This window comes from Rattus norvegicus, chromosome 11 (genome assembly GCF_021556685.1).
Source record: "Rattus norvegicus strain SHRSP/BbbUtx chromosome 11, alternate assembly SHRSP_T2T, whole genome shotgun sequence".
Taxonomy (NCBI): Eukaryota; Metazoa; Chordata; class Mammalia; order Rodentia; family Muridae; genus Rattus; species Rattus norvegicus.
This window is the reverse complement of record NC_141544.1, coordinates 18,333,825-18,349,695: the sequence shown is the minus strand read 5'-3', so window position 1 is coordinate 18,349,695 and position 15,871 is coordinate 18,333,825. Positions and strand designations below refer to the sequence as shown.

At 37.0% G+C, this 15,871-nt stretch overlaps 1 protein-coding gene across 8 annotated transcripts in view; it reads left to right on the top strand.

Moving 5' to 3' along the window:
- The window catches only part of Cadm2 (cell adhesion molecule 2), a 977,017-nt gene that overhangs the window by 840,544 nt on the left and 120,602 nt on the right, over positions 1 to 15,871 (top strand). For all 8 annotated transcript variants that reach the window (NM_001047102.2, XM_087576479.1, XM_087576482.1 and 5 more), the window contains one exon: positions 3,422 to 3,592. In NM_001047102.2, the coding sequence (NP_001040567.1) occupies positions 3,422 to 3,592 (171 nt within the window). The remainder of the gene's footprint in view (positions 1 to 3,421; positions 3,593 to 15,871) is intronic.

Below are 15,871 nucleotides of genomic sequence, written 5' to 3'. Positions count from 1 at the left end.
AGAGAGAGAGAGAGAGAGAGAGAGAGAGAGAGAGAGAGGAGAGGGAGGGGAGAGGGGAGAGGAGATAGGGGACAGGGGACAGGGAGAGGGAGAAATGAAAGGAGGAGAAAGAGGGGAGGAGAGGAAAAAAGAAAAATTGAAATATTATTTTACATTTTCAAATCCTCTTTGTTTGGAGAAGGTAAGCATCTAATAAGGAAAAGGTATGACTGGCTTATCTAAGTGGTTAGATCTGTTCACATTGTGACTTGAATTAACGCTGTAAATCAATATATATACATATATATTTATTATTATTAAAATCCATAGATTATAATATTGTGTGTTTTACTAGAATGATTTCAGTAAAATTTGTTTTGTGCAATTACTTTCAAATTTATTACAAATTAATATTGCATTATTAATATTTTGTAAAGAAATCAACCAAATGAGGCAGATGGGTGAATTTTTAAAATGCAGCTGTCGTTTAATTAAAATAACTAGCAATGCTTAAGACAAATTTTTCATATGTTGTATAATATAATTATAAAAATTGTCAAGAAGTCTAAATGGTCTTACTTCGTTACTACTCAGAGGCAGGAGTCAGTAGCCACCGGACATAGATGGACAAGATGGGGCATAAAATCTGATTGTAGGTGACAATCATGAAAAATCCCCAAGATCATAAAAACTAAAGTGCCTCATACATTTTCAATGGCATTAAATAGCCATAGTCACATTTGTACACATCTGTATTATCCTGATAAAACTTGACTTAGAGGTGGTCATTTCATTCTTTTCTTATATTTTAACTGAAACTGTATTAGCTTTAAATGAAAAAATACTTTAAATGCTTCAATAAAAGCAGAAATGATAGTCTAGTCATGAGATTCATTTATGAAAAGTAATTCACTTGTCATGGTGTCCTAATAATACTTGTATAATTAAAAGACAATGTTACTCCACTTCAAACTGGTAGATAAGAATGTTGGTGTGTGTGCATGCGCGCGCGTGCGCACACGCGTGCATGTGCTTTTGTGTTAAAAATCTTGAGTTTTTCATGTGAATAAAAAATAAACAACTTTCAAAATAAAATATGTAACAATTGTGTACCTCTATCATTTATTAAGATGTATTTTCAGTTTTCCAGAAATAAGTAAAAATCAAATTTCAATTCACATAGCACATCAAGTCTGGTCATACTTTATAAGTAAAGTATTTCCAGAAAGTTGAAAAGTAGAGAAATCTATTGCTTGTTGCTAAAATATTTTACATATTTTTAAAAATTTAATTGTTGAATAAATAATAATGGGTTATACTGCCTAAAAGTACTTGGGAACATCAGACTTCCTCAGGAACTAGATATCCTCAAAGCTAGAAGCTAACTAAACATAGTACTGGCTTTCAGATTCTTGTCTCATGAATTAAAAGAATGAATTCACAGACCGCAACACCACAGAGGTTGCATTTTAGATACTTATGATGGATTTATAGGTAGGCGGTTAAGAGAGATGAAAACCATCCAGCTGACACACTAAGGCCTGAAGGGAGGTCTGCCATGCGGTGGGTCAAGGGAGGGAGGGAAGCATCAGAGAATGTCAAAGACCAACTCAGGCTCTGGCCAGTACAGAGAGAGAGAGAGAGAGAGAGAGAGAGAGAGAGAGAGAGAGAGAGAGAGAGAGAGAGAGAGAGGCTGAAGAGAAAGAGAAGAAAATGTATTCTGAACAAAGTCACAGAATGGTGGCCAAGCAAACACAACTCAGGCAGCTCATGGGTAGTGTGCTCGGGAGGAGAATGGCAGAAAGAGTGATTTTGACCTCACTTGTATCTTTAGCACGACTCAAGATGAACCTGCCTTGGCGAGATTTGGTCTTGGTCAGATGATGACATCCCAATTGGATTAACTCTTTAGGGAGGAGGCAATGACTTTTTCCCTCCAGATTTAAATGCCATTCTTTTGCCTGGGAAGCAACAAATTCCCTTTAACCAACCTTCTATGTTACTGTAACTTATGCACCTTTAGTGACAAATTAGATTCCCCAAATCATTGTTTCCTGGATAGCTGAGAGAAAGGAAAACAAAGAATGGTGTAGAGAAAACACAGAGTGTATTATCCTCTCTGCCCCACACAAAAAGTCTTCCCATAACGGTATGTTTACCTTAGCTAACTGATTCTGACTTCTTCAATCCTAAGAAATTATGGATTAAATGAATACAAAGCTGTCTTTCAACACAAAACAATTCCAAAGGGACCATTTTACAACAAACCAGACTTAATAGAAAACTAAAATTAAAAACTAAAAAAAAGATGAATTAACGTCTTGAGCAAAGTTCTTCATTTATGTTGAAGTGAGTTCTTAACCAGGGAAAGAACAATTTCTCCATGTAAATATCAAAGCAAATATATGTTAAATAATTTCAACATTCAAAAATTTACTTCCTATCTAAAAAGTGGTTATTTTCACTGTTAAATATTTTTAGCATTTAAAAGTTTTTCCCTTGTGTTGTTTGAGTGAAAACTAGAGTGTACATACTTTTTACCCTCTAAGCCATAAACAGATAGTAACTGCTCTTTGAAAGTGTGTTTACAGCTAAGAGAATTTACATAAAGTTTTAGAGAAACATAAACATAAGTAGGAGGAGAGACTGCCTCTGTAAATTGGTGCTTTGCAGGTTGAGGACAGAAAAACATGCCCCTGATTATAACCTAGGTAAGTCTGAAAGCAGCTATAAAACACTGTACCCACCTACCCTTCTGTTTTAAATTCTCTACTTGTCTTAGTAATGGTTTTTGGAGGTGTATTTTTGTTATCAAACTGAAATACTTTTGTTGTCTATGTCTCAAATTATGAACATATCCATAAACATATTTTCATAAACAATATACAAAGCAGTCTTCTAGTGTTATTCCTACCTATCATGGTCTTAAAATTCTACCAGTCAATTCATAGATTTACTCTTAAAAACTGACGAATATTGGAAGTGATTTTTTATGTTGCCTGTGAGTAAAGTGTGATGGGTTGTGGAAAATGTCACAAGTTTTCTTTTTCTTTTTTCTTTTTTTAATTGGATTTTTTATTTACATTTTAAATGTTATTCCCTTTCCCCATTTCCAATCCTTGATCCTCTCATCCCCTCCCCCTCCCCCTTATTCTATAAGGGTGTTCCCTCTCCCCAATCCCACCCCCGGTCGTGCTTTCCCACCCTGACATTCCCCTACACTGGAGGGTCCAGCCTTGGCAGGACCAAGGGCTTCTTCTCCCATTGGTGCCCAACAAGGTCATTCTCTGCTACATATGCAGCTGGTGCTATGGGTCTGTCCATGTGCAGTGTTTGGCTGGTGGTTTAGACTCTGGGAGCTCTGGTTGGTTGACATTGTTATTCTTATGGGGTTGCAAATCCCTTCAGCTCCTTCAATTCTTTTTACAACTTGTATTTTCAGATGTGAAGTACTTGAAGGAAGAGGATGCTAACCGCAAGACCTTCACCGTCAGCAGCACACTGGATTTCCGAGTGGACCGTAGCGATGATGGAGTGGCGGTCATCTGCAGAGTAGACCACGAGTCCCTCAATGCCACCCCTCAGGTAGCCATGCAGGTGCTAGAAATACACTGTAAGTAAACACAGCCCCCCAAACCTCTGTATATACAATGTCTTTCTTTATTTGTTTTTAAATCCGTTTTTTAAATTACATGAAGTTACAGCAAATGTGCCCAAAATGTACTGTCTTCAGTCTCAATTGCATTCAGTGGGAATAGTGACCTATCTGAGTGTGTCCTAACAATGACAGAAGAGAAAAATCCTCTCAGAGTTTAATTATGGTTGGAGCTGGAGAAGGACACACAGTATGTGCAGGAGAATGTTGGCGAGAACAGTGGAGTGACATCGAAATGACTTTAGTATTTGCCACCTTCCAAATAACTTAGGTATTTACAGTTTTTCCCCTTACTTTTGACCTTCTACCTGATATGTTGTAGTCTCTTTGAATGGGGGGTTTGGGGGAGGGGCACCTCCACTATATACGTAATTAATTACCATTTACATTGGCAGGCACAGTGCTAGTTGAGGGCTGCTCATGTGAGGGCAGTGCTGAAGTGTTAGGAGCCTTATCTCACACAGCTTCATGTCAAATGCGTGTCCCTAGTTGCAAGTGCACAGGGAACTGTGAAATTCAGAGGGGATAACTCTCTTGCCAGTAGATAGCAGCTTAATAATCTCTTAGGAAAGTCTTAGCCATGCACAAGATACAAAGGATGCAGTGAAAAAAATCATATTTTCTGAGTTGTATGATTGATTCTTTGGTATAATAAATTTAACTTTTTGGCTGCTTTTTTGGACTTGAATTAAAACTTGAATTAGGAATTGTGTGGGAGATATAATTGCATTAAACCCTGAGATTCTGAACCTTGGACTCTACTGTTCTAATACACCTTGTTGCATTCTGCTTTTATTTATTAGTCAGTGATGTGTTTGACTGTTATTATGTAACAGCCACAGTTTAGGGTCTTGGACATATGAAAAAATGTCCAAAGAACAAAAACAGAGCAAACCTACTTGTCCCCAATTTTCATCACCACCACAACCCCATATCACTATTATGAAAACATTTATCTTAAAAACAATTTTATTGGATTTTTTATTCACATTTCAAATGTTATCCCCTTTCCCAGTTTCCTGTCCATAAATCCCCTATTGCATCCCCCTTCCCACTTATTCTATGAGGGTGCTCCCCCAGCCATCCACCCACCCCTTCCTGACTCCCTGCCCTGATATTACCCTACACTGGGGGGTCCAGACTTGGCCAGGCCAAAGGCTTCTCCTTCCATTGGTGCCCAACAAGGCAATGTGGCTGGAGCCCAGGGTCAGTCCATGTATAGTCTTTGAGTAGTGGTTTAGTCTCTGGGAGCTCTGGTTGGTTGGCATTGTTGTTCTTATGGGGCTGCAAACCCCTTCACCTCCTTCAGTCCTTCCTCTTAACTCCTCCATTGGGGACCCAGTTCTCAGTTCAATGGTTGGCTGCGACATCCTCCTCTGCATTTGTCACGCTCTGACAGAGTCTCTCAGGAGACAGCTATATATTTTTCATGTCAGCGAAAGGAAGTAAACGTAAATAATCTCTGCAGGAAAGACAACAATGGGGGGCGATTACTATGCGAGAAAAGTAAGCGCAGCAAGATGCTGAGAAGATGAGAACAGAGGTAAAATCAGTTTTGATGAGCTTACCCACATGCAAGCTGAGGAACGGATGACACAGAGCCCTGAATTAGGAGCACACCTGTGACATTCACTTCTAGAAAATTCAGGGCAATCAGAAAGACCATAGTAGAACACACTGGTGCAGAATAAAGAGCGTTAGGATGAACTCCCAGAGATGTGTACGAAACTATTGCAATTGTGAAGCAATTTGCATTGTATTAGGTTAGGTCTACTAGATTTTCTCCTGCTCTCCTTAAAGCAGATTCTGACCCAAGCATACATATGACCATATGAATATTATTTCTAGTTTCAGTATTTACATATAAATGATTCTGTGTAGGTTACTGAAAGTGCTTAGAATGATTTTAAACTAAAGTATCAATTCCCGTACTGATTTGATTAAAAACTACATAGTTAATTCCTATGAGCTGGAGACAATTTAAGCCAAGTTTGTGCCATTTAAAAGATTTCAAATGGATATCAATGCCCATCTCATTATATTGCTTATTTGATCGTGAATCTTCAAGTTACAGGGAATAAAGCCAGGTGATTCATTTAGAAGATCAGTATTGCCATTGCAATAGTTGGAAGTTTTAAATATACATGTTCTGTGTGAGGTAACAGTAGTTGGAATGGGATTATGGGATTTATCATTTATTTGACTATTGTCCTAGCATGTGATGAGCAACATTAGTGGAAAATGAATCATAATAATTGTTGAGAAACACCATAAGGGTGAGGTCCTTCAGATAGTGTAGTATTTTGATTTAATCTATTTAGATTTCTGTGTTTATGGCAGAGATGATTCAACAGATGAGCTGCTGAGCTCAGTTATGAAAGAGGAGAATGTTTTGAATGAAATCAGGCTTATAGGTCTGGGTATTTTCCTCAAGGGATGTTTGTTGCACACCATGAAGATGTGAATTTGGACTCAGCCAGAGACCAGGTATCAACAAACAGAAAGACAGACACCCCAAAACCCAAGATGAAGTATGAGACACCTGCAGAAATCTACCTCTAGCCTGACTGAGAGCAGACACAGGTGTAATTTCCTTCAAACACACAGACACAGACACACACACACACGTGCACACAATCACACACAGACACACACAGGCACACACACACATACACACAGACACACACACAGACATACACACACACAGACACACACACAGACACATACACACACGTGCACACAATCACACACAGACACACACAGAGACATACACACACACATACACACACACATACACACACAGACACACACACACAGACACACACACACAGACATACACACATGCACACACACAGACACAGACACACACACACACACACACACGTGCACACAAACAGTAAAGTAAGGCACAGAGGAAAACATTACATGAGTGAAAATCAAAGGCAGGCTTTGGCTATTTATTTGGAAGAAGTTCCAGGATTTGGTGTTGTCAAGAATAGAGTCATGCCAGGGGTGGGAATTTCCGTAACTTGACTCTGAGAACAGAAATTTCACATCAGATTGCATTTGTTATTGTAAGACACACTAACCAGGCCAATCTTCCAATAGCTGAGTGTTCTGCCTTCTCTTATGTCATTTCAGTTTTGTACTGACCCTGCTTTGAGCATGTCCGTCCAACAGTCACAGAGCACCTTTACTGCTCACGCTATACGAATGCTTGTAAGAGTTGTAAATATTTCAGCTTAGCTGTTAGTTTTAAACATTTACTGCCAAGCTTCTTTTTACTTCCTTCCAAACTCAGAGTGGTGCTAAAATAACCCTAGCCACTTATTCATTTTTATTTGTGTATTGTTTTGCAAAATGTCATGGATGGCAGTAACTAAATTCCTTTACTTTTATAAAGTTTTAATGAAAGAGTTCACACTCATACTGACTGACGAATTAAAAACACCATCTCATTCTACTGTGGATTACTATGTAAGTGTCTAGAAGCAGAAACAAGATCCATTTAAATTATTTTTCTTAGAATCTAATATACCAACATTCTAATATGTGCAGTAACTAAAAACGACTGACAGCAACGCTAAATGTTCTTTTAAGGATGCAGAGCGTTCCCCAGAGATGGAACAAGTTTAGTGATTGGAGAGAGCTACAGTCAGTATTAAAATTAGAATGAAGACATCAGCTAATGTAGTCTCCATAAACTCCCAAGGGCAATACCAAAATGACTATACTTTTCACATAGAAACTGAGGATACTCACCTCGGATGGGTGTGTATATGGAATGCATATGATGTGTGGGTTGCTATGGATTCAAACAGCGGAGGATAGATAACAGCTTTGGCAAAGGGTGAAATGGAGTGATTAGCAAGTTTAGGACCCTCCGGTGGTGTACCAATATTCTCATTATGTTTGACCTCAGGAATGGTCCAAGTGGAGAAAGACTTAGAGGAGGTACCAGTGTTTCCTGCAGTGCATGAAAAGAGAGCATAATTATTTTAAAAACACTATACATAATAATAACTGCACAAGACAAAAATTCTGTTTGTAGGAAGTTGGAGCGTGCGCGCGCACATCCCACACACACACACACACACACACACACACACACACACACACACACACACACACCAAGGAACATAATGAAAAAAACAGCAGTAAAATAACAGCAAAATAAGTTACAGAGGGGAGCTCCGACTCTGTTCATGATGAACGATCTTAAAAGAGATTATCCTGTGAACTGTATCAGAGCAAGATTTAGTTTTTATAAACTGTTAATCATTAATTTAAATACTGCCATTTTGATAAAAGGTACTCTTTTCATCATGAATTTAAGAATGGAGAGAAAAGATTTTAAGTTCCTGTCAACCATAAATGCTTTCAAATTTAACATATTAGGTAAGAGAGTATTTATCAACTGAATAGCATAAAGGCCGCTTACGTTTTATAAATGAAGACTCTTATTTATCCCTCTGTGTTTCCACATATCTCTTTGAAAAAATCTTTTATTTAGGCTGATTTAATTCTTAGAAAAACATTGTATGAGTCAGATTTTATTGAATGGTCAGTAGAAATTATTTATGCACACCAACAGAAAACTGCACAGTACCCAGAATAGAAGAAAAACAGAACAACTATTTCCTGCACATGACATTGTATTTCTTCCATAATTATATTAAAATGTAAGTTCTTATTGAAAATGAAAAGCACACGGTTCCTGGTTGAGGGACGGGACCTCCCACCCTCTTCAAAAATATTAAGCCAGAATTCCTCCTTTCAAAAGGAGATGTAGGGACAAAGAGTGGAGTAGAAACTGAAGGAAAGGCCAGCTAGAGACTGCCCCACCTGGGGATCCATCCCATCTGCTGACACCAAACCCAGATACTATTGCTGATGCTAAGAAGTGCTTGCTGACAGGAGTCTGGTATAGCTGTCTCCTGACAGGCTCTGCCAGAGGCTGACCAACACAGATGCAGATGTACATATCTAAATATTGAACTGAGGGTGGGGACCCCAATGGGGAAGTTAGAGCAGAGACTGTAGAAGCTGAAGGGTTTTGTAACCTCATAGGAAGGATAACAATATCAACCAATCAGATCCTCCAAAGTTCCAAGGGATTACACCACCAACCAAAGAGTACACATGGAGAGACCCGGGCTCCAGCTGCATATGTAGCAGAGGATGGCCTTTTCTGTCATCACTTGGAGAGGAACCCCTTGATTCTGTGGAAGCTTGATGATCTAGGATAGGGGAAGGCCTTGCCGCTGAGGCAGGAGCAGGTGGGTGGGGGAGCACCCTCATAGAGGCAGGAGGAAGGAGCAGGGGTAGGGGCCTTGTGAAGGGGAATCTTGGAAGAGGAAATAACATTTGAAATGTAAATAAATAAAATAACCAATAAAACAAGAAAATTAGAAACACAAGGGTAAATAAGAAATGTGAGAGTAATGTTATTTTTCTGAGATGGCACTGACATTCTAGAGTAAGATGAAACTTAGAGTCTGAAGCTGTAAAACGTCAGTGTATGCTTCAAAATAGCTTATACACTTTCCACACCAAGTCATATAATCTTATATAATCTTACGCTCTAATTAATTTATACTTGTATCGGAGTGTAGTATTTTACCTATAAAATTATTAATTGCTACAAAATGTATATCATTAATACTTAAGTGGTAAATAGCATAATTAAAATGTGTCATGAAGTAGGTGTTCCATTTAGGCGCAAACATTTATCTGAGCCATCGTGGAAGGCAGTAAGTAAAGGACAGGAATAGAAGAGGGGAGGGGAGAGGAGGGGGGGAGCAAAGCTGAGTGGAGGGGAGGGGTGGAAAGACGTGGGAAGAGAAGGGAAGGCAAGAGGGAGCTTCAGGCTAGCTTGATGATAGCACTGTTTTTAAATGAGATCAGCTAAGTTACTTATGAATGAAAATGTATGCATAAAATCCATTTAAAATAGGACAAAACACATTATTGTTTTTAAAGGAAATATCTCTAATAATGAATTAGCAGCTAATTTCTATTCCAGTTCTATATGTTTGGATATTTGTATTTCCATTCTAGTTAGCCAGACAATGATTAACAAAGATATTGCATTTCCCTCTTACTATCTTGCACTGTAAAACTTACCATAGTGTTTCTATGGTGATTCTACTGTTGTTAAATCTCAGAAAATTACTTTGGGCTGGAGGAACAAAACTCACTATTATAAATTTTTCCTACATTTATGAACTATGTAACACACTTCAACAATTCTCATTAATTGATTAAAGATACAGTTGTGATTATTATAGAAGAAATCCGATGTTAGCATGCATGGGTGTTACCAACTGTGTTTATTCACTCTGCTTCGCATGGGTACACACCAAACAAAAATATTTTCAAATGCAACAACGATTTTTTTCATTTAATGTACTTTTCAATGATTCTTCTCTTTAAGACTAAAGAACCATTAAAGATCCATAGATTGCAGAGCAGAGTGCTTAAGATCCTATGATGCACATGCAAAGGACCCAAGTTCGAATCCAAGCACCACATCAGTTGGTTCTGAGCTCCTTGAAACTCCAGGGACCCAGTGTCCTTTGTTGCCTCTGTAGGGACCCACATACATACATAGAGACATATGCATAGATACACCGCAAATGCAAATAAAATTAATGGAGATGTAGCCTAATGAGTGAATCTTCCACAAACCCATGTGTTTCTAAAGCGTAAATTTATTTCAAATCATCCTCTATGAATGTTAACAATTGTGTTCTCACAATTTTTTCACTGATTTTAGAAAATGTGGTTGTTTCAGACTTTACAGGCTTCTAAGAAAGGCAAGTCTATGTGCTGTATGCTTTCAAAAACAGTGTTTCTCACTCAACTGACATCTTTGAAGAGAGTTGGCCATCTAGACATCATATTAACAAAAACAGCTAATTCAGGACCTCTATTACAAAACCGACCAGGATTATAAGTATCTTCTAGGAAGCTATAGCTATATTAATTTACCTGAAGTGTTACAGATATATTTTTCTGATTAGATTATTAAATGATTTTTCCATATAATTGATATACATATTTTACCTACACCTTTTCATATCAAATTATTTAAAGTGATTGAATTATCAAATATTTTACTCTTTCTAAATGTGATAATTCAAATTATCACTATATCTTATGTAATTGATCATAAGTTCTTTTGTTTTATGAAACCGATCTCTATATCCATCCAATTACCTTTAAAAATTATAAATTTGAAAAATGTGAAATTATTATTTGAAAGTAAAACGTTGTCTTTGAAAGTGCTTTATTCTAATCGAAGCTTATTGAAAAGCATATGGTTTTACAACTTGTTGTGCTTGAGGTAGAACCCAGAGACTTCGTGTGAGTATCAAGTACTCCACAAAAGCACTTCCCTACTGCCATAAAGAAAGGGTTTTATTGAGAAATAGAGTAACAGATGCCTTCATCATGGAATGGCCCAAAATGGGTTATTCGAAAAGTTTTAAATTATTTTAAGCATGGAAATTAAACACATAAAGAAGAAAACATATTAGCAAAAGTGTGATATGCATATACACAGTATAGAGGATATAGAAATTAATGTATTTTTAAATTAAAAGTTTAATACATCACAGCAATGATACATTTAAAGAAGTCAGGAATCGTTGGTGGTTTACCTCTGCATTTCTGTCATCTGTACTCTTCCTCGCTACTTCTGTTTTGTGGGTAACCATGCAAGGTTTCTGAAACCTCAGCTTAGTTTAAACAGACTGAAACAATACAAAGGAAACAAGTGCAAAGAAGTGGAGTTAGGTACATATCAGGCTTAAAGATGTTATAGTATAAAGTGTATACTATATAGTATAAAGATGTCTTTAAATTTCTACAAAAACAAAATATTCTGATTGAATCAGGATCAAGGAACAGCAGTGACTGATGTCACTCTTGTCCCAGCACTTTTATGATAGCTGTGTTTTATTTTACCCTCAGATAGTAGTCGCCCAGCACGTATTGGTATGACTGCTCAGCAGTTGAGATAGGCATCTCATAACTAGAAATCACACAATTCATTTCACTTTAAATTTAAATAGCCACATATGCATTCAGCAGCACTGCTCTTGGTGATGTCATTGTACTTTCCTCTAATGATTAAATCTTTTAATCATGACGGGGACATAACTGATGAGTTAATGTGCAGTAATTCGTAGGCTGCTGAGGGAACAGCATTCTGTACAATACAGAACGCATAGCACGAAAGCACAAGTGTGCACCACGCAATGTGCCTTAAAAGGGTTTAATGTTTCCATAGTGTAAGCACAAGGCAGTACTGCTGAAATCTCTTTTGAAAATTAAATTTTGCTTTGTCGTTTGTTAAGACTTTTCAGAAAAAGAATCAAAAAACTATGTTTTTAAAAGGTGGTATTCTGATAGATGTGCTTACAATCATCTGCGGCAGCATTTATAATCATAGAAAGAATGAATCACAAGGAAGAAAATGTTGATGCACCCGTTGTCCTCTCCTACGGCTTCCCTTTGCTTCTTCAGATCTTCCTCATGACTCAGCCTCAGGATAAAAGCATATCGCTCCTAAGGCTTCCTTAATCCATTCAGTTTTGCCCGTTTACAAGCATTTATTCTGAGCCTAATGTTCATGAAAATTGTAAGATTATTTCTTACTGTATCTTTTAGAATACCCAAATTCCCCAACCTCACATATGGTGCTTGGAAAACATAGCCTCCTAGAACAGTATTTTGTACTGTTCTTTTTTTTTTTTTCTTTTTTCAGAAATTATGCAGCTAGTAAATTCCAGTTGCCTCAATCAAATCTACCCTTTCTTTTTTAATTTCCACATGGTGGCTCACAGCAGTTTTTAAGTTCACTTCCAGACGTTCCAATGCCCTCTTCTGGTTCCAACACTCTTGTGTCTCACACATATGTTACAATACACATGCACACATTCAAGACATACAAAACATAACATAATAATAAACTGTTTTATTTAGACGTTAGGAAAAGAACTCTTAATCATTGAGGAAAGAGTTGTAAATTAAAAGGTTTTTTATATCAGTCAACAAAAACAGTGACAGGAAGGGAAGCAATGGGAAGTATGAAATGAGACACATAGAACAGCTGTGCACATAATCCATCAATATCAGCAGACAGGATTTAGAACATGAGAATCACAGAGGGCCAAAGCACACCTTACACTGTTCTGACTGAGCTAGAGAGGTAATGAGTTAATTTCATAACACAATAAATAGCCCAGAACAAAAGACAAAGCACCCCTGTACGTGTCAATCCGTATGGTAATCAAAGAGACAACAAGAAATAGAAATGTGTCCAAGCATTTGGTTTGATCAGCTGAGATAGGCACTGCATTCACTGTGGCACTTTGGGGATTCGCTCCTTCTAAGTCTTTGTTTCATAACAAAGCACAGTGACAAAGGCAGAACTTTCCTTGCTTGCTAATGTGGTTGTTGATTGTATAAATTGGACTGAGTGGTTTCCACTGAAGTGTACCTCCAGAGTTCCGTTAGTTCCATCTAAAAGATTCCAGAGAACAATATATACAGTGGACTACATACATCAAGGAAAATTATGTACCAAGTACATGATCTATATTTATATTTGCTAGGAGATAGTTTAATAAGGAACGTTGATTTTATAAAGTGTTCTCAAATATTTAGTGAAAAAAAGAGCATTCCAAAAACTTGTTAACTTCCCAAGAAGGCATTGAAATCAGGTCCAGAAATTGCATTCACTCTGATAATACAACTCTTTGTAAGAAAGAAATGATCTCTGATATCATTTGCATAGTTTCTGAAAGCCACAATAAGAATCCTGTAGCCTCATTTCTAAAAGCTAGGGCTTAAATTGAAAAGGGAAAGCAAGACATTACAAAGCATGATGTTATTATGTTACATTGTTAAAATTTGTTTAAAATAACTGATAAAAATATACTATCACCATGTCTTATAAGTTTTAGGAACTATGTAGCTATTTATTATATGAGTACATAATTTGTGGATAGTCAGAGGGAATATTTTTGTTAACAAATAATGTTATAAAAATATGTTATTTTAATGAAACACCTGAACACCATGGATATACTTGAACAGTGTAATTGACTCTGGCTCTACAGTCTAGATTGTCTTTGATCTCTCAATATATTACATGATATGGATTGACGTATTAGGAGTTTCTTTCATGGCTTATCCAACATCCCTAACAGAAAAATGTTGTCAGTATATAAAGTCAAATTCTCATTTATTTTTTAACTACAGAAGGAACAAAGTAGGTTTGGCCTCAATGAGAGAAAATAATCCTAACCCTCAAGATACTTGAGGCCCCAGGGAATGGTGAGGCCTGGAGGGGTGTGTGTGGGTGATGGGGATGGGGACATCCTCTTGGAGACAAGGGAGGCAGAATGGGATAAGTGACAAAACTGTAAAAAAGTGATTAAAGACAATAAAAAAGGAACTCATAGGTAAAATATTTGATTCAAAGGATCCACTTGTTATCCTGAAAAACTGTCAGTCATGGACAGACGTTGCTGAACGACTAATATTGAATGGTTCAAGGGTTGTACTTTGAAGTTGTCCGTTCTGTGGTTTCATAGTAGTTTTGTAACAGCTCTGCTGTAAAACCTTTCTTACAAATACAGAAAATCCATTCCACTGGATCAATGTTTTCACTTTGACATTTATCAGATAGAACACAGAGTATTCTTACTTCACAAATTAATACAATGTTACGGTTTTTATTTTAAGATGAATGAAAGTTGCCCTGGTTCAAGTAAATCAACTCCCACCCATGCTTATGGAGATAGCACTGATTAAGTGCAGTGAACCACAAACATAGAAGCCATGACAATAGGATGGACATTTTAGGGAAGGAGAGGGTATTGGGTAGGAGGGTAAAGAAGGTGAGAGAAGGATACTAGGAGAGAATAAGATCAGAGTACATTAAAAATAGGTGTGATGAAATTGTGACAATTTATATATTAGGTAATGTAGCTATATTGTTAGTAATAATATTAAAATGTAATAATGTCATAATATCCTATTATAGCAATAATTATAAGTAGTGATAACCTAATTATATTATACAATAATGTAATAGCATGTAATAAATATTAGTGCATGTATAATAAAAAAAAGATGAATGTCTTTTCACGTTTCTGTTTTAACCTTGCCATCATAGTATACTCTTAATGAATGAACCCCAGAATTTTTCAAATAAAAATAATATATAAGGGAAAATCCATTTCCTCATATTCACACACCTTAAGTTATGCCCACAGGTATATTGCTTTTCTAAATATGTATATATGTACTTCTTTCTTACTTCTACCCTTCTACTTGTTCAAAGACACAATACTCAACCGAACTCATAATTGAATTGTGAAATATCCTACAAATACATTATACTTTGCCCATTATTCTTTGTGGGTCTGTGAAAGATCTAAATGAAAAAGTATTCACAGGCAATATGTTTCTTAGAAACATCCAGCAGAGACCCACTGAGAAAGCTGAGGGTCTCAATAAGAAAGAGTCTTGGTTCACTGTATGATTCTGACCACCTGGAGAATCAGGATGACTGATGTATAAATGGAAAAAGAGATTTCCTTTCAAGAACTCCTCCTGAAATTGTCAAAGGTGATCAGTCCAAGATTCCACAGAGTGAGCCAGCAAAGTAGAGACGGCAAGGGTCATGGTCATGCTTGTCTTTAGCCCACGTGTAATGGTCTCAGAACCAAATGCTTCTCATTCCCCTTACTTCAAAGTCTGTAGGCTTAGGATTTAAGAAAACCTGTGTCCTTTCTAGTTCTGAGATAGCCATAGTATATTACAGCCAAATATCTACAGTATTTGTCCTCCTCAGGATAGTCAGTAAGCACAGTCGGGTGGCAGGGGACTGTGTCCTGGTACATTACAGCATGCCCGCCTACATAACTTCTTTCTTATATATCTATGCTTCCGATGTGTCAATCACATCCCAATGTTACCACAGATTCTGTTCAAGCTTTGAATAGCTGATATTTGAAGTACATTCTAGATTCAAATTTTACCAAATCCAAATCAAAAGAAAATTCAGACCCTTCTAGTGATTTGGGCAGGATTACTCCTTTATTCTCTTTAGGAATCTGCCTGTGTGGGGTCCATCCACATTGTGGAGACCAATCTGCTTTATTCAGTCTTCCAAAGTAAATCTTAATATAACATTAAATCCTTGTTAAATGAATTTCT